General features: G+C 47.8%; 1 protein-coding gene and 1 long non-coding RNA gene across 2 annotated transcripts in view; one reads left to right on the top strand and one right to left on the bottom strand.

The window, feature by feature from the left end:
* Positions 1–11,082: 11,082 nt before the first annotated feature.
* On the bottom strand, positions 11,083–13,541 carry LOC309440709. Its single transcript, XR_014184246.1, has 3 exons — positions 13,249–13,541; positions 12,908–12,979; positions 11,083–12,049 (listed from the first exon to the last, which is right to left on the bottom strand). It is a non-coding gene; the product is annotated as an uncharacterized lncRNA (long non-coding RNA).
* Positions 13,542–17,806: 4,265 nt separating this feature from the next.
* Positions 17,807–23,003, top strand: part of AGBL4 (AGBL carboxypeptidase 4) — a gene marked incomplete at its 3' end in the record, with an annotated part of 860,906 nt that continues 855,709 nt past the window's right edge. Inside the window, exon 1 of the mRNA XM_082053132.1 lies at positions 17,807–18,500. Coding sequence (XP_081909258.1) covers positions 18,458–18,500 — 43 coding nt within the window. The 5' untranslated portion in view covers positions 17,807–18,457. The remainder of the gene's footprint in view (positions 18,501–23,003) is intronic.

Genomic DNA, 23,003 nt, shown 5'->3' on the forward strand with positions numbered 1-23,003 from the left:
TCAAAATTCTCTTGTTTTAGAGACACGCTATCACATGCGGGAAGGACCTGGGATCTACTTTCTGCAGGCATCCCCTGAAGTACAGAATTATTCTAGTAAGTGCAAATATGAAATGCGATTGTGAAAAATCAAGACAAACTTATTTTTTTTTCTGAAAACAAGTTTGATTTTCTCAGTGCACTTTATCTTACATCAAAAACCATCTACCCCTAAAGGTATATTGATATGGAAATACTTCTCTCTGAACCAAAGCAGCGTTGCTGTATTTGTGGGTGCGCTGTGTCTTTTCTTTCTGTGTGTTTTGACAGAATTATGGAAATCCTTCCTGACTTACAGCCCCTACAACTTTCTTTCTTAAGAATTGACAAGTCCAGCTCCAAACAACAGTCAGGAAAAGGGCATCAACGCATTAAATGGTATCACCCCATTAGACAACAGCTTTTCTAAAAGCAGTTCACTTTGAAGCCCTGGATTCCTAAAGAAAATTACATCTCTTACACAGCTTTTTTACATGTTTCCAGTATACTGAGTCTGCATTGTTTGGCACTTCAGTTATCTGCCTAGATTTTTTTAGGTTCTCTGGAAAAAAAATCTACTTAATACTCCAAAAACTTGTATCTACCGTTTTATAGCTCCTGCTGGATCTGGTTGCAGCGCAAATATTTCTCCAGCAGTGTAGCACAAGGTGTACGTTGTACAGCTAATGATCATTATGTGGCGTTTGCTTGATGATGCAAGTTTGGATTCAGATGATATTCCTGTTTAAAAACAGGACAGCAAATACTCATTGGAAAGTCTTCTGTGCTCTGGAGAAGCGTAAAGCCTGATATTGTTATTCTGAAAAGAGAATTCTAGGTAGATGTGCTCAAATATGATAAAATGTGAATGTTTCTTACAACTGAATCCTGCTAAGGCATGATTTAGATACACACCACGCAAAGTAAAACATTTAGTTCATTTCACGCTGCTTCCTATCTCAATTACATGACAAAGCCACCACCAAGAACACCTTCTAAAATAGGAACTTACGTTTCTCCCTCGGAAAAGCGCGTGGCGTGCTGTAGGCAGCGCGGGCGATGTGCAGTGGCGCCTCAGGGCTGAGCGCGCGTTCCGCACGTGCGCTGGGGAGGCACCTGGGTGGCTTTGTCTCTATGTGCATCTGTCTCCACCTGAGCATCCGATTCCTGCTGCTCCTCCCACAATCCGCCGCGTTTCTTTGTCTAATCCGAGCAACCAGCAACGGGACCTACAGGAGTTGAGAAACCTGGACTGAATGGCGGGGGCGTGATTTGTGGTGAGCGGGGTTGTAACACCTAACGCAGAATTGTGCTCGTGTTGCTGGGGGATGAACAGCAGAACGGGCTAAAGTCGTGGTGACAAGATCTGGTAACTTCACTGTGCTCTAAGAGCTCAATGATGAAATTGTGTGTTCAGTCTAGCGTTCTGAATCAATACATTGTTAATGCGTACCACTCTTTTTGAAATAAATAGCAAATGTTGCCAGAAGTAAATATTTATGTATCTTAAGCAATGGAAAGAGAGTGTAAGTGCTTTGTGAAAGTAAGTGTAGAAAGCCATGACGAAGCTTATCTTTGCAACCGACCTGCGAAAGCTGTAAACACATCCCGGGCTTTGAGGGCATCACATAGGAACCCGGAATTCCTCACCGTCCAAACTCCCGTGGAGTCCCTGGACCGCGGCTCTGAGTGCGCCCAGCACTCCTGATGGCACTCAGCCCTGCGTCGGCAGCTTCATTCGGAATCGCCGTTTAATTCATGTTGCAATTTATTAAGTAGTGATTTCCGGTAGTGATTTTTTAAAAAATTGCTGAGTGTGAGGCACCACAGTTTTTTAGAATGGGATTTCTTGGAGGATGTATTATTACAGAATAAGAAACTTTAAAAAATGTAGCTGAAATCCTTCTGCATGCAGACAGCGGCTTTTTGTGGGCAGTTGCAGGTGAAGAGGCTGCACTGGTGTCACAAGGAGGGACGGCCGACGTTTCTGCCAGCTGAACGTTCTAGACTGTCACAGCAATCTCAGATTTTAGCAGCAGGTTCTTTTCTTATCTTCTGGTTCAGCTCTAACCATAATGCATTTACTCAATCAGAACACTATTAGTTTTAGTTAATACGGCTTTTTGATTTTTTTTAATACTATGCAAAGATGTGCTTTACTATAAATACTGAACAAGTCGTCCAGATATCAAACCGCCAGATACAGAGGGGATGGAAACGCCAGCGGATCCCACTGAATGATTGAGCCTTAAGGCCCCTGCAGGTGTTATTCAGATTCAGAGCAGCAGGAGTGGGGAGGAGCAGGTGAACAAAACGCGTTTGAGAAGGCGGGTGACTTGCCAGAGCGCTGTTGGCAGCAGCAGCGCTGGGCTCGGGCAGCCTCCAGCCGGCAGAGCCCTGCCCCGAGGACGCTCCGCCAGCCCCAAGGGCCACAGCACTGCGGCTCTGCTTTGCTTCTGACTTGCTGCACCGTCTCTGAAGGTCTGCGTGTGATTTAGTCAGTGACTCCCACCGAGGTATCACAGTCATTCAAACATGTTTTCACACCACTCATCGAATGTTTCAGTAAAGGTCTAATCTCATTTGGATTTATTACGATTTATCTTGGATTAGGCATTTATCTGCTAAGGCTTATGACCTATACTGTGAGGTGCTGACGAACCATCGGCGTTCAGGAATGTCTGAGCACATTAGAATGAATCAGCAATATTAGTTTGTGACACAGACTTCACACGTTATCTTTTTTCAATCAGCTTTGCAATATTCATACAGATAAGTATCTAATTTTGATTTAATGCGGGCACTAACCTGGAAAGCTCTCAGCATCCAGTAGGAACAAAGCTGCATTTAATTAGGAGCAGCTTAAAAGATCAGGCTTCAGAGCCACATGCCATTCGCTCTGCCTTCAACAGTCACCATAACATCGGGCTTTTTACACCATTCAAATATCTGTCCTTCTTTTCGAAAGGTGTTTCTCCGAGTCTTCCACAGCTTTCTACCTTTTCTGATCTGCACAGCCCGGAGTGGGAAGAGAATAAAGAACAAGGACACATTGTTTGTTTGTTACCTTTCTGGACTTCTAAGGTTATATTTTTTCTCGTTTGAATAGGTTTAAACTGCTTCCTATATAGATATGCAGGGTGCTGCGCCTCAGGAAGAGCATTGGGTTTCTCATGGGATTAAAAGAAGTTGGTGTTTGGCTTTAGTTTGTGGCAAAGCCACGCATGTATGCTATCATTGCCCCAAAATAGGCTCCTAGTCATCTTCATGCTTAGTAATTTTGTATATTTATCATACATTAGAAACCGCATGTTATGCCACTTTGGCTGCACAGAAGATAAATAATTCCACTGGCTACTTTAAGTTTGTAAGTTTTCTTCACAACTTGGGTTTTTCCTTCATGATGTCACCACACAAAGAAGGTTTAGATACTTGGAGGCAATCTTTCATAATACGGGAAATAAGACCTTGGATATGAAACTGCACAATTTAATGTGTTTACACACTCATACTGTAGGAATAGGAAGAAAATATATGGTTCGTTTCCGGTATGCATTTCTGCTATTTGCTAAATACATGTAGAATGTGCAATCATGTACCAAATGACTATACTGCAGTCTTACCGCTCCTTTTGAGGTTTGCCTTCAATGTCTTACTTGCTGACCAGGGAGTTTACAGTATGCATGTCAATGTAAAGAGATAAACCCAAGGCTATCAGAGCTAGTTCCAGTATGTCTGCCTCCACTACATGGAGAAATGTAGTTAAACTTTGGTTTTCATGAGAACATTTCAAAAGTCTCATTTCTGTGCAGTGTTGAGATGTAGCATGCTTTCTTAGCCGTTTCTTGTTTCTTATCCAACTGATGCTGAGGAGCCATGGGCTTACGGACACAGCGATGCTGTGAAACTGCAGCTCGTGTTTCAGTTATGCAAGGAAAAGATTCAGTTGATGGAAAAATTAAACAAAACGGAAGAAATGAATGAGCATAGGATGGAATTGATCGAGCATAACTAAAAGCATTGATGAATAAGCTGTAAAGAGACATAATCAAAGATAAAATTATTTTTCAGTACCTGTTGTGTAAAATATAGAACAGAAAAACACCTGGGTTCCCAGAAGAGAAAGGTTCCATCCCACAGTGGAATTCTTTACTCACCTTCACATAGGTACATGTGCGAGGAAGGAAAAATCGTGAGTAGAAGGTATTTTCTGATAGTGGGATGCGTGAACGTTGCAGTGGGATCTGGGATCAGCTTGCACAGGATATTGGTGTAAAACCTGCTTCTGAGCAGAGGGCTGAGGACGTGCTCATTTACTGCCTCTGCCGTCGGCCCAGAGTTACGCGTGTAGAGCGACAGCCCCGCGGACAGCAGGGCTGGCAAAGTCCGACTGCCAAAAGACTCTTCCCTGGGCTCGGAATCAGAGTCGTTCCGTTGGAAGGGACCTTAGGAGACTTTGTGGTGCAAACTCCTGCTCAGCTCAGGGTGAAATCACACCCGTTTGTTCCTGACGTGGCGCAAGGAAGTTTGAAAACCTGCCAGTCCGATCCGGTACCGTCGCAGGGGTGAGTCTGTCCCAGGCGCAAGGCTTTCACGTGTCCTTCTGGAGCTGCAGGAGGTGTCTGTCAGTCCGTTCCTCCAGCCTGTGTATGTCCCTCTAAGTGACAGTTCTGGTCTTGAGGGTGCTGACGGCATCCCCTGGTTTGACGGCTTCTGCAACCCTGACAAAGTTGTGCTCTGTCAAGGTAGATTTTCGCCCATCTACGCTGTTTCCCTGAAAATAAGGCAGGGTCTTATATTAATTTTTGCCTCAAAAGATGCTTACTTTATTACATGTATAGCTGCCTGGACACTATTTAAATTGGCTTTTTTTAAATGAACTGTAACCAGGGCTTATTTTTGGAGTAGAGCTTATATTTCGAGCATCCTCAAAAATCCTGAAAAATCATGCTAGGGCTGATTTTCGGGGTAGGTCTTATTTTGGGGGAAACAGGGTAGCAGGCTACCCACCCCACTGTAACGTTCCAGGGTGCTGAAGTCAAGGTGGCCAACATCGCCCGCTCTCCGTTCTCTGCGCATCTTGCCCTTTCCTCACAGGAGGTGACCAGGCTTGGGCAAGCACAGCAACCCGTGGGAAACCCGCGCTGCTTACTGGGCCCAGTCACCTCTTTCTTCCTCAGAAATGGCTCCTCAGACGGGCATCATCACTGTCCCAGGGAACACGCACACGCGGACTGGCCTGTGGTTCTCCGGATCATCCTCCTTGCCTTTGTTTAGCATTATGGGCTTTGGGGTGGATTTAAGTGTGAAATCTGTCTTTCGCTTCACTGTTAAGAGATTGGACATAGTCCGTGGTTATGCGCTCCCTATAAACTGGGACTAAATAGTCTATAAACAGTTATTGATCTCCACATGCTACTGGGGAAATTTTCCAAGATTAGTGACAGCTGGGAAATCACTGGCATTTCGAAATTATAGATCACTGCTGCACTTTTTTGGCATTTACAGTGTTGCATTATGGCAATGAAAATGCTAAATTTGTGTATAAAAAAACCCAAAATGCTTTCAGCACTTTAGTATCTTTTTTTTGAACAATATTAAAGATGGAAATTTCCTGATACAATTCAAAATGATGGTTTTGTTTATTAGAGATATATACCCATTAAGATGAAGGGAGGATGAGAAAAATGCTTGTTTGTGTGAAAATAATATTTGCTTTCTCAACACCAACATCTCCAGAGGTTTCTTGATTCATACCTGATTACTTTAATGACTAAAGCAAGTTTTACTCCTGTTAAGACAGCAGGATGCAGTTCTAGAAGAGTAACAAGTATTTCGCCATTGTCAACACAATTATTATTATTTTTTTTTAAATTCTGGCATTATTTACAATGGAGAGAACTGGTTTCAAGTCACTGCCATGCAGAGATTGGCGCAGCCCTGGTCAGCCACTGCACTTCTCTGGTGACGGGCGAGGGGCCGGGTGGCTGCTCCAAAAGGGCTCGGGCACGCCGAAGGAAAGGTGTGTTTATAACGTTAGTTAACGCAGCCCCAAAGGATCTCTTTGCTGGAGAGGACAAAGTGGTTGGAAATGCCAAGCTTGTTTGATGCTGCCCGTTGTGTTGCTAACGCGGCGGTTCCTCCCGCTGGCGCACTGTGTGTTGCGGTGCGTGCCGAAGGGCGCTGCCTGTGCCTTGGCTGCGGAAATGCTGTTTGCTATGGGCTGGCCAGGGACAGAAACGAAGGGGAAACCGTGGGAGTAGAGACTCGGGACTTTAGAGAAAGAAATAACGCAGATATGAAGATGAGCTCCATGCACTTCTAGGTGCAAAACTAATTAGCACAGAGTTCATAATCTACTGTATCAGATTTCTGAACTGCAAAAATATGCGTTTAAAAAAGATTTTAAAGTTGACTAATGAGATTAGCTGGCTAATAATGTTTTAATGCAAAAAGTATGTCATAGAAAATAATGTTAAATCTGAATCGGGAAAGAAAAAACATAGCAAATAATATGCTGATTTGAACTAAGAACTTTGACTACAAACTTGAATTGTTGAGGATCCAACAGGTTTTATTTTGTTTTTATGACAGCCTTGTTTTCCCCCAGTCCCCCATGCCGTGAGTTACACAGAGGTGCGTGTTCTGCCTCCTCAGCCTCTTAGGGAATGATTTGTGATTACCTATCTAGGATTAGGGGTACAGAGACTATTTCAAATGCCTCTTCAAAGATGTGGTACTGCAAACAACGGCTATAAAATGAGATTCACACACAGAGCTCTGCTGGTGGCCAAGAGCTGCGCTGCAATATGCCGGAAATCCAAACATCCTCCTACTCCCGGAGCCGTGCTGACAGATCTACAACAACTCCCTTCTCTCCAAAAAGCTCCATTCAGAACAGAACAAGAAACAGAGAAGGCTGCTAATTCTGAGAAACCGATGTAATCTATAGAATGGAAGGTTAAAGACTCCTCATCAATATGAAAATTTTACCGTTTCAAGTAACACCCAGATTATCTGCAATCCCCCCAAAACCAGAGAGAAAACCTTGTCACGCTTGCAAAAGCAACAACAGCAACCCCTTAGGATTAGTGTCATTGTCTTCTGGTATGGCCTTTCAGACCTGCAAATCATTGGGCTTTGCGTAGGCACAGGGGTGTGTGTTAATGGAGCCGGATGCAGAAACAGAACCTCAGCTCAGCAGATCCTCCTTTGTTGGAAAACCAATTAAAAAACAAACACAAGGGAATAGAAAAACAAGTAACTTTTCCAGGGATGTGTTTTTGAAACACAGCGTACTTTGCAAGAAGTGCTGCATTAGATGCTACATATTTTAATTAGCTGTTTAGAAAATCAGGTTGACAGTGTCCTTTAATTAGTAGACATTGACTTATTCCACGTGTATTATGGCATAGTGAATCTTATTAAGATAAATGTTTCTCTCTGAAGATATGAAAAAGAATCCACTGTCATTTGTTTGCTTACCAGATTGCTCACCATCAATACGGCTGCTATTTAACGTGATGAATTTTAGTCACATATTTAATTAGCTAATAGCTGATCTCACTGTAGGGTCTTGATCTCCTTCCATGTGTTCTTTCATCCTGAAAAAGTCTTTGGTTGTATCTTGGTTTTGAAGTTTCCGTTTGAAATTGTCCTTGCTACTTTTGAATCTAAAATGCAGTAAATTAAATTATTAAAAGTAAAAATTATTGTGAAAACATTTAAGGTTTTGAGTATAGTTTTATGCCTACTGTTCATTATAATATATTGCTAGAGGCTATGAATTTAAAACACATTAAAAGTTGTTGAAGTTAGTTTTTCCGCTTGGCTTGCTGCAGATATTTGGTTTGTGAGGAAATGAAGGGCACTTGAGAAGTCTGTTGAGCAGGTTTGTGCGGCACCGCTCGCCGTGCAGCCTGCTCGCAAAACGCGAGCCGTTGGACGGCCGTGCTTCTAAGTACAGCAAATGCACGTTGGCCTATGCTGGCTCAGGATAACTATAAAAAATAGAAGAAAAAAGATGGCTTAATAGTATTCCCATGAAAGACAGCAAAGCTCTCATGGACACCATTGGTTTGGAAGAGGACTTCTTGGGACATTCTTTATTGCTGCTCAGTCCCCATGGAGGATATCGGGGCATACAGCGACATTCAAGGGAAAATATCCCTCCTCATAGCAGGCGTTGCCTACACCTGGCCTCTACGCCTCTTCTTCTCCCTACGATTTGCAGAGCTATGTCATTGCACCAGTACGAGAAGTAAGAAGGAAGTTAACAAAGCAGAATTTTGCTCTGGAGACTGCATGTGAATGGGCTGTGGTGACGGGTGCGGTGGTGATGGGTCTGGTGCTGCCGAGCAGCAGCATCGCGGGGGTGCTGGGGCTGCCCCGGAGCGACCCGAGGCAGCGGGGCGGGCGCAGCCGGGGCAGCGGGGCAGCCGGGGCGGGGGCAGCCGGGGCGGGCGCAGCCGGGGCAGCGGGGCAGCCGGGGCGGGCGCAGCCGGGGCGGGCGCAGCCGGGGCGGGCGCAGCCGGGGCGGGCGCAGCCGGGGCGGGCGCAGCCGGGGCAGGGGCAGCCGGGGCAGGGGCAGCCGGGGCGGGCGCAGCCGGGGCGGGCGCAGCCGGGGCGGGGGCAGCCGGGGCGGGGGCAGCCGGGGCGGGGGCAGCCGGGGCGGGCGCAGCCGGGGCAGGGGCAGCCGGGGCGGGCGCAGCCGGGGCAGGGGCAGCCGGGGCAGGGGCAGCCGGGGCAGGGGCAGCCGGGGCGGGCGCAGCCGGGGCGGGGGCAGCCGGGGCGGGCGCAGCCGGGGCGGGGGCAGCCGGGGCGGGGGCAGCCGGGGCAGGGGCAGCCGGGGCGGGCGCAGCCGGGGCGGGCGCAGCCGGGGCAGGGGCAGCCGGGGCAGGGGCAGCCGGGGCAGGGGCAGCCGGGGCGGGCGCAGCCGGGGCACGTTGTCTGAGGAAGCTCTGCAGGAGGCATTTGTCACTGAATCTGTAGCTACATGGGTGTGTGTATACCTGCCATTCAATTTCCATTTGTTCAACAATATATATGTATCTAAATATCCCTATCAGTTGTAAATGAACTTTCTTTAAAAGGACCTTCAAAATAATACATGGGCAAGGAGACAAGTTCCTTGGAAACTGTTATAGGCCAGATGGTTCAAAATCAGAGAATTTGCTCAGTGAAAGGAAAGGGCACGAAGGTGCTCAGACCTTCAGAGCTGATAATGTACCGCCCAACAGGCGGAGCATCCACCAGGCCCATTTGGCTGCTTTCAGTTTCCTAACACAGGCTGAACGGTAATCAAGCTTCAATCTCTATAGAAGACTGGCTGTGTTACTTAAAGGAAAAAGTATTCTCTGACCTCTGGAGCACGTTATTACTCAAAGAAGGGTATAATTGACTTTTTGGATACACAATTATTTGTTTTTGTTGTTGGTGTCCCATAACAGCACGGATTATAAACCTTATATCCTAGTCAAGCAGGCAAAACTCTCTGTTACCTTAGCCCCGCTGTTTAATTAGCTTTTACAATTGGACATTGTTTATATCCCAATAAATGTTGCCTGAGTAAAGACTTCCCCTTAACCAATTATACCAGATGTTTTTTCTGTGAAGGTCCTAATTAAATAGCATCTATTCTTGTGTTTGTTTTAAATCCTGCCTGTTGTGTGACTGTGTGTGAGAGCGCAGCGCTACACCGGACACGTTACCAACCCTTCTGTCGCTTTCTGGTTCACTACCTGCTGGCAGCTGCTCCCTTTAGAAGCTCCTGGTGGATGAGCTTGAGACTTGGGAAGCCGGATCAGTTCCTTGCTCTCCAGTGGGTCCTCAAGTGACGCCAAGTCACGTTTGACCCCATGGGGAGGGTGTAACTCCAGGCGGCTGATGGGGTTCCACTGTCGTGTCCAGCCCTGCAGTTTCCATTACAGAATTTTACGCAAAGGTGAAATTTACTTGAAAGCCTCCTCTCTAGACATTGCAAAGTTGCAGATACTGTGTCTGGTTTTTGAGCATCTCTGCCACCAATTCTAGTTTTGGCAGTTTCAGGAATGGTCAGAGTTCACTGTCCCCGCTCCTTAACCAGAGCCCAGTGTACTCGAACTTCATTTCTCCTCTGTAATGGAATATCAGGTTCTGGCAGGTAAGATTTTAAGAGCTTTTACATTCCAGGTGGTGTTTCTAAGAGCCGGTTCCTAAGGTGCCACCACTTTTGTGTGTGCTCAAAATATGAGAAGGAAATCAGTTTCCTTTTTCTGGTAGAGCAGCCGCCATCCCAAATGAGTCGATGAGTTCCCAAATGTAATAGTTCAATGCCACGTACAAAAGTAGGAGAGATGTATATATGGGAACGCTGTCTCCCTGCCAGTCCTCATGGGTCGGAGGACTAAGAAATACAGTAGCTCATCTGTGCTTCCCCCAGTAGCTTCCTTTAGAAGATGCACATGGTAACTATGTTTTTTGCTGTGTACTTGCTTCATCTGAACTTCAAGTCATTCTAATTTCATATTAATGTCTTAATGCTGAAATTATCCTTGATTACAAGATGGATTAGGTAGTAAGTTCGTTACATGATTTCTGCAGTATCTGATCAAATACATGTATACCTCTTCATTTAATTAAGGTCTTAACTGAAATGATTTTTTTCCTCTGCAGGACCACTAACTCCTGCAGGCAGGGCTAGAAAGTTCGCGTGCTCTGAAGGCCCTTGGAGCTCTGGAATGCACAAGATGGTAGAGATGCAAACTTTACAAAGTTCATGTATTTTTTTCTACAGCCTATATTCAAGGTTTGGGGCAGATGGTGTGATCGCGTCTTACTGAATATCCACTCTCAGCATTGCTGGTTATAACTAGGGAAACAACTTTGGTAATCAAAGTGTTCAGGAACACCTAGGATTTCATATTACTTGGACAAAATACAGAGAAATTGAAGATGCTGTGTGGTTTATGTCTTCAAACACATAAAATAGTGATTTTAAAATGTTATGAATGTGGTCTTGGTGTGAGGATTCTCTAGCGACACTAAAGCCAGATCTCTGCTGTCTCAAGATGGTCCAGGTTGGTCATGCTGCAGTTTGCACGGGCAGCACTAATCCCCGATCACCTTGGGAACCATCCCCAGTTACAACGTCGTCTTTAGAGGCACAATGACCTTTTTGACTCGAGTTCACCTTATTTTGCCATAGCAGACAGTATTCAGGACCAGATTCACCAAACAACGGTATTCCCTGCACTATTGAGAGAAGATGGTTGGCCTTGGTAGGTCCCATACTTTACTTTATTCTTTACTCAGGCTTCCATAGAGAATGGCTCTGACTTGCTCTTGTCCCTTTTCTAAGCTCTTTGGAGTGCTGCTATGGGCTCGAGCTTTCCTTATTTTGCTATTATTAAAGGCCGATGTAGATAATATTTTTTACTACAAGGACTTGTTTCTGCGGCACTGTATGGCTGTGGGATAACTGGAGAGCCAACAGTGTTCCTGCACAAGTACAACGCAAAAACAAAAGGCATAAGATGAACTAGGACCTTGATGACTGACAGTGTCCAGCCATCTAGTGCATTGAACTCAAGCCTGCAGGTGAGCTTAAGTACCAAAGGCAATCTGCAGCCTCTGAATTCACTCCTTGGATTCTTTTAACAGGAACAAAAAGTAAAAAGCTCATCGTTAACCCACATGGCTTACATTGGCATGGATCTACTTCATCCCTGTCTGAGCACTCACAGGCCTTGGGTGTGATAGGAGAAAAAGACAGTTCTTTGCCACTTAACACGTGGAAAAAAACAGAGGGAAGGCAAGTGCGTGTTGGGGTGAGCCAGCTGTTTACCGTGAGCTGCTAACTAGAGGGAAAACTAAAAGAGGCCTTTCTGCACCGGGGTTTTATTGTATATTAGTTGCCATGTGTTCACTAACACAAGCTTATTGCAGTCTTGCAATTTCAGTTTACCTCCTCTGTCCCAGCTGCTACATGTGGTGATTGTCTCAGTGATTTTCTGCTCCTTTATCTGTGCCACTGGAACCTTGAGAAATTGTCACTAAAAAAGAAAAAAAAATATTTTAAAAGTACAGAATTTAAATGCTTCTTAAATTCATTGTGAGCTTCCTGTCCCAGTGAAAGCCCGGGTGTGAGCGCACACTGGCAGCCACGTGCTCACCGCAGCCCTGCCGGGCTAGAGGAGGGTGCGAGGGAAGGAGCCGCGTGTGCACAACGGCGGCACAGTGGTGGTGTAATTACACACTGTTGATGCACATCCATGAGGACAATCGTTAGCAACACACAGTTCAAATATCCATAAAACCTAAAATTGAAAAAAAGCCAGCACACATTTTCGGGAGTGAAATGAGATGATGCTTCACCTGCATGGACACAAATTGATCCACGTTTTGTGATCATGGTGTCTCAGGTTTCGTATCAGTTATTTCAGTCCAACGTTTTGATTATTTCTGAAGTCGCGCACAGAATGAGGGGAGACACAGCGTGACCTTTCCAGACTTGCTGCATTTTAATTTTCCCTGCACTTAGAAATAATACATAAAAACCCAAGAGGTAATATTATTTTCGTATAGAACACGTAAAGTTATCCTAGGCATGTTCAGAATACATTAAAGATACTGTCCTGACACAAGAAATTTACAATGCGCTTTTAGGTATTAAATAACTAATGAGAGCAATAAATGCTGCGAGAAAGAGCGGCTGAAGGTTACAATGATAAGGTTATAGCATTCCTCCATTAGGTATGCGTGTTTTAAAATCCCCTTCCATTTGGCTACCTCAGTCTAGGCTTTGGTTTTTCCTTTTGGGTCTCTTTTTTTTCTTTATCAGACCATAACATCCTGGCTAAACACTCTGACCAGACTTTTTAATTAGTATTTTTAACTGAGATTGTACGTACTCTGCTTGCAGAGCCAGCATCGATGGCCTGTTTGTAGCAGAACCGTCGTCCTGGCCTCGTCTCTGACAGCAGCTGAAATACCGATGGAACATGTACTTGAAGGCACGCACTACTGTATTCTGTATACTGTATAGGAAAAGTGATACGAAACAGTAATTATAGGATTCCTACACAATTACATCTGGATTTTTAAACCCCCGCTTTGAAGAACCACACCAGACACCTTAAAATGGATGTGGTGTATGAAATGCATGCAAAACTCATCTTAATACTCTATCTTCTTATTCTCATCCAGCCTCAATAATAACTTAAAAACTATTTGTGAAAAATCAATAACGCACCTTCCTGGCTTTTTTGTGGTGTATAAAAAAGGGCCAATTTTTTAAACTCTCTGAAAATATCAAGACTGTAAAATTGGAGTTTTATTGATTTTCTCAGAAGATCTTTGGGGTTTCAACAGACGTGTATTGACAGCAGGCACCTCTAGTTGAATCAGGAGTATTGAGTGCGTAATGCAAATCATTCTGTCTTCAACATATTTGAATTATACTCATTAAAAACAAAGAAAGTGATCAGAAGTCTTGTTTCCTTTCAGCCTTGGCTCCCGTGGCATCGTGTCCTCCCTGTTCTTCAGTCACCGCGTCTTGTGGGCTGCGAATCAAAGACAAACAAACAAGTGGAATAGCTAATGTGTCAGAATCACAGATCAAAAAGTAAAACATGCTCCTCAAGTCCTTCTAGATTAGAAAGAGAAAAATGGCACAATTCTGTATTTAGAAAAATAATTTCTTTCTCAATATTTGTAATGAAGGGAGTTGTCTGTCCCATTAATTTTTATGTAAATTTACCTAAGCCGATGAATCATGACGGAATTATTGCCTAGTCTTCCTGGTTTTAGCCAACATTTCCATTTTTACTTCAATTGCCTCGCTTTATGTTGATTGGTTTATGTAACGGATTGTAGAGCCCAGTCTGGACCCCATGACTAACAGAGCGAGAGGAGGGGGCTGCTCACGGCACCTCCAGTGCGACAGGGGGGGACGCAGGAGCAGAGCAGCCGGGGCCACCCGGCGCCCGGCACACACAGCCACCCCGGCACACACCGCCACCTCGGCACACACCGCCACCCCGGCACACACGGCCATCCCGGCACACACCGCCACCCCGGCACACATGGCCACCCCGGCACACACCGCCGCCCCGGCACACACCGCCGCCCCGGCACACACCGCCGCCCCGGCACACACCGCCATCCCGGCACACACCGCCACCCCGGCACACACCGCCACCCCGGCACACACAGCCACCCTGGCACACACCGCCACCCCGGCACACACAGCCACCCTGGCACACACCGCCACCCTGGCACACACAGCCACCCTGGCACACACCGCCATCCCGGCACACACCGCCACCCCGGCACACACCGCCACCCCGGCACACACGGCCATCCCGGCACACACCGCCACCCCGGCACACACGGCCATCCCGGCACACACCGCCACCCCGGCACACACCGCCACCCTGGCACACACCGCCACCCCGGCACACACGGCCATCCCGGCACACACGGCCATCCCGGCACACCCCGGCACACACGGCCACCCCGGCACACACGGCCATCCTGGCACACACAGCCACCCCGGCACACACCGCCACCCCGGCACACACCGCCACCCCGGCACACACAGCCATCCTGGCACACACCGCCACCCCGGCACACACCGCCACCCCGGCACACACCGCCACCCTGGCACACACAGCCACCCTGGCACACACCGCCATCCCGGCACACACCGCCACCCTGGCACACACCGCCACCCCGGCACACACCGCCACCCCGGCACACACCGCCACCCCGGCACACACAGCCACCCCGGCACACACAGCCACCCCGGCACACACCGCCACCCCGGCACCGGCCGCTCCCGCTCCCCGCAGCCAGCGCGGCACCGGAGGCTCCTTAGGGAGGGAGTTGAAGGAAGATGAGGTGAGTGGGAGTGAGAAACAGCAGCGAGGGAAAGCAGGAAGGTGCTGGTTTGAGAATGTAACAAGGAGAGAGTTATTGCTGAGTTAAATGTGTGGGGGGAAGCTGTTGGTTTCTCTATAGGATATTAAAAGATGATCGGGTGGGAATAAGCTGTAAAGAGCCACAAAAGTGAAGTAGGTTTTGCTTGCCAAGATGGTGAAGGAGGGGGGAATACACCGAAACAAGGAACAGGGCTGACACGGTGTTCTGTTACTCTTTGTTGTCTGTGATGTCCAAACTGAGATTATCAGCTTCGGAAGGGCAGGGACCAAAGACGCCGTTGTACCAATGAGCACCATAACTTCTGTTCAGGTGGTCTAACAATGCTTAAATAAAAACGAGCCACTACTGCTCCTGAATACTATTCCCCTCCTTGTTTAGACCTTATTCTTCAAGTTACGCCGTTCGGTTATCTTTCTATTTTCAAAAGAACTTGCTGTATGAACTTTCCAGTTCTCTCCTGTCAAATTGTCGTACTGTTTTTGGAAAGGCTGCACATCATCTATATTTAACGCCATTTCAGCTCGGTGAGGTGGCTACAACACAGCATTAGACTCAGACTATAAATAAAAAAAAAAAGAGTGTGGCATTTCTAGGCTTTTCCAGTGTGTAAATTCAGAAGAGCTAGTTTGACTGGGAAAAGCGCTTTCCCCAGACGTCCTGGGTTTCCATAGACCTTGTTGCAGGTACCTGAGCTAACAGCATGGCACTTAGATGCAAAAGGCCTTTGGATTGCTGTTTGTGGTCGTCATAGGAGCGAGTCTCGCAGAGAAATGTGAGTAAAGAGCTCATCTGAAGAGCTGGTATGGAAGCTTTCCCTACAGGCACTTAATTCTTAGAAATTTACAGATGAAAAATGCTATATGAGTATTAATAGGTAGGAATGAAATATGGATGAGGGGATTCTAAAGCTGGAATAGCAAGTAGAATAAAGGGAATAAGGAGATTTGGGGACATGATAAGAAACCAGATTAGAGGTGCAGACTTGGACAAAACTATCTTAAGACCCATTAAAACAGAGGACAACAAAAAAAGGAAAGTTTAGATGAATTAAGAGGTAAATATTATGAGAAATTATTTGAAGGAGGTCTGTGTTGGGATGAAAGATGGCCAGAAGCAAAAAAAGTGTCCTAGGTACTGATACAGATATGGTCACCTCTTCATAGAGAAAGAGGAAGGCAGACTGGGTAACAGGGCAGACAAGCGAAGAGGACAAGGAACCATCAGGTGAGTTTTAGTGACAGGCAGGCGGGTCGGCAGTACTGTAATGCACATACCGGGAGAGATTTCAGGAGAGAATGTTTTTATCTACATTATCTATGTTAAGCCTGAATTGGTGCTGAGGATGTCTCTCAATGGATGTGCAAGAGCAATTAATATAACCAGTCAGCCATGAGATCCGAATGGACAGAAGAAGAAGATCAGAGTACATGCAGCATATTCTGAAGAGGATGTCCCAGGGTCATCGGCCCAGCAACAGGCAAGGAAGAGCACAGGGCCTGGGTGACGCGCCAGCCTGGGGAGCGGGAGAGGGTGGGCAGGGCCGTGTGTGCACTTACTGCAGCTCCCTGCCGGCACCAGAACAATCAGCCTTTGTAGCATGTGAGCCACCCCCTACAGCTCAGGAGGGCTGCAGAGGCAACACTCTCCAAAATATTTTCCAGACCTCGGATGTAGATGGCCCTCATTGAGCAAAGAACAGCAGCCGTTCTCCAGTACACTTCTGTCAAGGGTCCGTTTTCTGACCCCATCACAAAGCCCCCTTGGTACACCACTTCAGACAGCTATTCCAACAAGTCTCTGGCACAGGAGTGTGGCTAAAGCAATAGTATATAGCTTATATAACACTGAAGTAAGATACTGAGAGTGAAGAGAAGTAGATGAAGGAGAGAGGCCTCAGTGCCCCTGAAAAAGAAAGAAAATGGCAAAAGGACAAGAAACTACAAAAATAGATGCTGCAAAAATAACTAGAGAACTACGAACTGAAAGAAGAATGGACAAGGCTGCAAGAGCCAGGGAGAAAGGAAGCAACTGACCCTCCAGAAAAACCTGCAGGTATTAGCCACGTGAGTCTTGTTAAGAGGAGTGGAACTGGAGCAGAAAAGGCACATAACAGGTAAGAAGATAAAGAGGTAAAGTGATGTTTGAAAACCAGGACTTTAGATGGAGAAAGATACAATTTCACCTGCCTTCATTTTTAAGCTTGGAGTGTTTCACTGACTAGTCATTGGTCACTAGGAAGCGGTTACATTGATTTACTAGCTACAAGGGAACAAACACATTAGTGTGTACATGGCCATAAACACAGTCCTGCCCATTGCCATTGCTTAGCATTGCCTGTGCACTCTGCGTTCAACCGTTTCAACCAAGGTCGCGTTGAGAACATACAACGAAGCTTCCGTCACAGCCTGGCATTAGTGAGACACGCATGGTCAGACCCAGCCTGCCGGGTCTCTGGGGATACACACACATAATTAGCCCCTTTGCACCGAAGCCTTGGTTGCTGCATTTGCCACATGGTGAGTGTCACCCAGCGGGCCTGCGGACGCGCACAGAAACGCTCCCGTCCCGGGAGCACCGCTATATTCGCCATATGGCCAGGCTCACCTGCTACGGCTATGGGGAGGAGACAGACGGGCAACACTCACACATAATGAAGCTCCCCACTGGGCTGCCTTAAGAAATAACAATAATTTAAATAAAAAAGTTGAAAGTTGACATAAGTGCCGCATGATGAGACTCACCTGCTGGGTTTGGGGCAGGGCGGGCAGTGACTGGTGACTACAGATGGATTTGCCAGCTCTGCCCAAGGCTGCGTCCCACAATGTCTGTGCTCATTGGGGCGGTTCGGGCGGGAGGGACACGCTCCCGTCCCCTGGGCAGGCACAGACCCCTGACCCGGACAGGCCCCGGGCCCCGCGTCCCGCCGGGTGCGGGGCTGTAATCGCTCCCCCCCGGCGGAGGGGAAACGCCCTCTCCATAACGAGCCGTGCCCCGCGGGGCCCGTGACCCGCTCCCGGCTGGGGCTCCGCTACCCGGCACCGCCCTCCTCCGGGGCACCGCTACTGTAATTGCCGAGCTGGGGAGGCCCCGGGGACGAGATAACGAGCCGCCCTCCCCGGGCCAGCGGTGCCTGTGAACAAACACCCGCAGCCAGCGGCCCGGGGCGGGGCCGGGGTCCCTCCCGCAGCGCCGGCTGCTCACACGGCCCGCCCGCCAGCACCGCGGGCCTGGGCCAGGGCGGAGCGGGCCCCGTGCCGCGCTGCCCCGGCCCGGCCCGGCTGGGCTCCTGTGCCGCGCTGCCCGGCCCGGCCCGGCTCGGCTCGGCCCGGCTCGGCTGGGCTCGGCTCCCGTGCCGCGCTGCCCGGCCCGGCCGCTCCCCGGGTGCGGGAAGGCCTTCCCGCTTCCCGCGTCACCGCTCCCGCGCGCCATGGCGGCTGAGGGGCGCGGGGCTGCCGGCGGTGACGTGGTTGCCATGGCGACGGCCGGGCAGCGTCTCGCGCGGGGGTGGGAGCGGGGGGATGACAACAAATATGGCGGAGAGGAGCAGGACGGCAGAGACGGGTCAGTGCCAGCTGAGCCGCCGGGCGGGGGGAGCGGGGACACCCCCTGCCCCAGGGGCTTCTGGCAGCCCAGGGCGAGCGCAGGGGCCCGAGCGCTTCCTCAGGGGAAAGGGAGGGAAGCGCCCGCTGGCCGAGGGCTCGGAGGTGGAGAAGGGGCCGGGGCAGAGGCCGTGCCCGGGCTGCCCGGCGCCGTGGAGGCGGGCGAAGCACCCGCCCGCGGGGAGGAGGAGCGGCTGCCGGGGGAGCTGGTGGTGCGGGAGAGGGGGGGAGCCGGGGAGCAGCGGGTCCCAGGGCGGCGTTCCCCGCAGCGGCCCCGGCTGGGGCAGAGCTGGAGCCGCCAAGGGCAGAGCGAGGTGCGGGCACAGCGGCTCCCGCGCGGGAAACCGCGACCCGCGTGGTTCACAGCGAGGAAAACTGAATACGTGGGGACGGGGCTGGGGTTGGAGCTGCATCGCAAAGCCGAGAGCTGGGGGGTGACCTGCAGGGGCTGCCGGGCCTGTCCCGGAGCTGCGAAGAGCCCCGGGGCTGCAGAGGGGTCCGGTCACATACGTTATTCTATGAGGTTGGCTTTAAGGAAGGTGCCAAATGTTATTCTTCCTATTCAGGATGTGTTAACAATGGCTCTGTGTATATGAAGATGTTTGTCGGTGAAACTGAAGGTTTGTGTTTTGTCATGAATTACAAGGATCCTCTAAGTACAGGGTTCTTTCCTATGGTAATAATACACAGTTGAGGTCTTTTCCAACCCATATGAAAACAACTCCCCTCTCCTCCCAGTTATCAGAATCAGATATACTAACATTTGGAGGATGAAACAAAGATGATGACAGTTTTTCTGAATATTTAATATCCCACAGCATCATACATAAATTATCTGGGTTCCTGGACCAAAGTTCACGTTCCCAGCCTGCTGTGTTAGCTGCCGTGCGTGTGCTTTTCGGCCTCAGAGGTGGCTGCAAAGGAAGATACGTTATCCATAGAACTGATTTTAGATTTTGGGGCCCCTTAAGGTGAAAAAAAGTGATAAATGTGTGAAATGCTCTCGTGGCCTGGAAACTGTACGGCAAAGGCTGCATCCGAATCAGTTTGCCATAAAGTCCTTCAATTCCCCGTGTTCAGCCATCCTGTTTATAAGCCCCTGAAACCACATTGTAAAGTTTATCATACAGTAAACGTTTCCCCGATTGTTTTCACGCGCTGCGTTGTGCGGCATTACCAGGCCCAGCTGATCCGCTCTGACTGCGCTGGGGAAGAGGAAACAAGTCTCCAGTGGCCGGTTGATTTCATCACCTTTCTTGCTTATTTCATCCACCTGTGCTTGTGTCATCAGTAACTTTCTTTAACAAATAATGTAGCTTGCCTACTATTTCTAGATCAGGGCATACATTTACTGTTATATTCTGTTCTCTGCTATGTTATTTAAATTGCAGCCTTACAGCATTTGCCTTTTATTTTTAACCTTGTCCAGAACCTTCTGCACGTCTAACCATTGCAGCTAACCAGTGATTTTCTCATAAATAATGTTTCAGCTTCTGCTGAAATAATGTTTTGTTGCATATTCCTGATACATGTCTGCTTAAGTTTTGAAATACCGTTTTGCAATGGCCATTTTGCTGGTTTTAATTGGCTGCTCCTTCCTTTTTGGAAAAAACAGATGAGGAATTAAGAATGCAAATAACCACAAAAATAGGAAAAAGACCCGAACTTTCAGAGATCCATAGGGCTTGGAAAGCAAACTTGTGACCTTGGCCCATTTTTAAGGCAGGACTTGGAAAGCAGGCTGTGGGAAAGAAGAAGGTGGGGTGGCTTGGTTTTGCCTTTTTGCCCCTAAACTTCAGTTCCTGAGCGTCACTGACACTAAGGGAACAGGTTCTTGTCTGTCCCTTCAGGGCCAGGTGACACCAACACTGTCGATGTGCCGGTAACAGAACGGGAAAGGTCCTTGGTGCGTCCTGGCTGCTGAGTGCATCTCCATGGTGTGTCAGATCTGGAGCAGTCCAGGAGAACCAGGACTCCGGCTCTGGAACCTGCAGTATAATTCTATATATGGATGCAAGGAGAATAAAGCTGTTACAGAGGGACTGAACGTTGTCCAAACCACGTAAATTGATTTAGCCAGTCTGACTATATTATAGTTGCTGGTTGGTTTTTACAGCAATGTTATGGTTTTATTTCTGGATCAGAAAACACAAGTAATAACTATGGCTTATCCTCCCATCTTGAAATATTTATTTTTCAAATGAGAAAACTGAGTTGCAGAGAAATTAAAGGTAACTTATCCGTGCTTTATAGCATCACGGGTTACTGTTATGGACCATTCTTTACTGGCTTAATTCATTGACCTGTGTTTGACAAGCGTCAGGGTCAGGGAAAGATGTCAGAAAAATACAAGGTACACTTACAGAAAGGGGACTTTAAAACTTCATTTTTTTCCTGAATGTTATCTGGTGTGGAATGGTGTACATCTGAGGTGCGTACAACCCCTCCAGACTCTCAGCTTTGAGGAGATACTGTGCCAAGGGGGTTTGTAGTGTCATTATACTTTATGGAAAACTTACCTTTTCCCAGGGTAAGAATTTTTCTTTCAGTTTTGCTGGTATCTCCTTATTGTGTTGTAGGAAATTAAGTCTGTTAGTCTTACACTGGTAATCATAATTATTGTTTCCATATAGACAAATATTGTCATATTTCCACTCATTTTTCATGTAGGAGATCAGGACACTGCGAACTGCACGGTGCACGTCAGAAGGGGGATTGCTATCAGCTCTTATGATACTGTTATGCTCAGCATTATTTTCTATATCATGGTTTAAGCCAATCTAAGTGTTTCTAATGAGATTGAGACTTAGTATGGAAGGTAGATTATCTCACATCTGTCCACTGCGGAGTTTATATGCTGGTGATATCCTCTCTGGACGAGGCAGACATCTGGCCTAATCCACTGAAAGTGTTTCTGTGTTCCGATGTCTGGTCAGAGCGCTGTGAATCAGCGTGCCTTACCCTGGGTTAGTCCATCATTTTCCCGTTGCATTTGGCTCCTTAGTCCTGGCTGATTCCTCGGAACTGCTCAGATCAGCTTTCAGCACCAGCCCCGGAGTGTGGCTGCTTCCCTGTTTGGGTTTGCGGGCTGAAAGCCTTCATGTCTCAAGCCAGGAATCCAGTTTTGAACCAAATCAAATCTCCGTAAAGGGAGCCTGCAGGAGAATGCCAGTGATGAAGACTGGTTAGTCACTTTCAGGAGCTTTTGGTTGGACTTCCAGTTGTTCTGCTCAACCCTTTGGAAGATACAGGTTACAGCAAGACGGCCAGTTCAGTTAAGCTTGTTCGAAACCAGGTCAGTGCTATTTTTCCGATTCTGTAGCAAAGAGGACCTTATTAACTTCTCTAAGGAAGGTTTAGGAGTAGGTCCAAGTGAGTACAGATGCCTGTGTTTGCTAATTTTTTGGCCCACGGGCCAGGTGAAAGTATTTACTGTTCAGACGTGGATCCAGCTGGAATGTCCCTTGTTCTCTCATTCTCCCGAGGTTACTCTGGTTTTTCCAGGGCTCTCTGTTACCCTCAGCAGACTGGCTTCCAGAGACCCCAGTGGTCCAAGGGTGCAGCTTATCTCTGGGTTCTGTAGGGGTTTTCTGTCTGAGGCAGCTGCATATGAGCCTGGATTGGCAGTTCGAATATGTGTCATTCCACAGTTTCCAGTCATTTTGTGGATATTAGGATTTCTGCTCTTTCATTGAGTCATCGTCACTGAAATCATAGTGGAAGCACAAAACAAGGCCTTTACTCACAGTGCTGGACAGGATATGAATATGTCTTCAGACCAAAGGTCCTTGTTGTCAGAACAAACAGGTTTCCCAGCCGAATGTGTAGTTTGTCATGTTTATTTGCATGTCACGACAGACGCCTTGCAGAGTGATGTTAAGTTACGTTTCATATTAAGAACGGTTTGGATTTTGAAAGCCATTCCCAGGCGGGCTGGCCGGGCTGAGCTGGAGAGCGCACCGGCTGCGGAACGCGGAGCCGCGCGGAGCCGGGGCAGCAGCTCAGGGGCTGCAGTGCCCGTGTGGGGATCAGCGTCCAGCCCCGCGTGCGGGCGCCTGCCGCACAGCTCTGCAAACTCTGCACTGCTTCCTCATGGGCTTCGATATGGCCGTGCTGAGCTGGACTGGTTGGAAAGGCAGCCTTGATTATTCTTTCAAAAAGGAATAGTTATTCTTTTAAAAATATTTAATCACATATGGCCATTCTAGTATCAGAAGCTTACTACTGTATTTTAGGTGGCCTTAACTAGTCAATAAAAAGCCAAACTTGATCAGACAACCTAAATTAGTCATCTTTAAATTTTTTAAATTTTTCCTTTTTGATGACTGGAACTTCTCATTCACCTCTTCATTATCATGAAGCAATTTAAAGCAGGAGAAATCAGCTAATTACTTTAATAATATTATTCAATCTTTGTCTTTAAAATAACACTGTTCGTCGGTAGTACTTCTGGTCTTCCAGGCAA

Source organism: Streptopelia decaocto (genome assembly GCF_964273445.1).
Source record: "Streptopelia decaocto genome assembly, chromosome: 5".
Lineage (NCBI taxonomy): Eukaryota > Metazoa > Chordata > Aves > Columbiformes > Columbidae > Streptopelia > Streptopelia decaocto.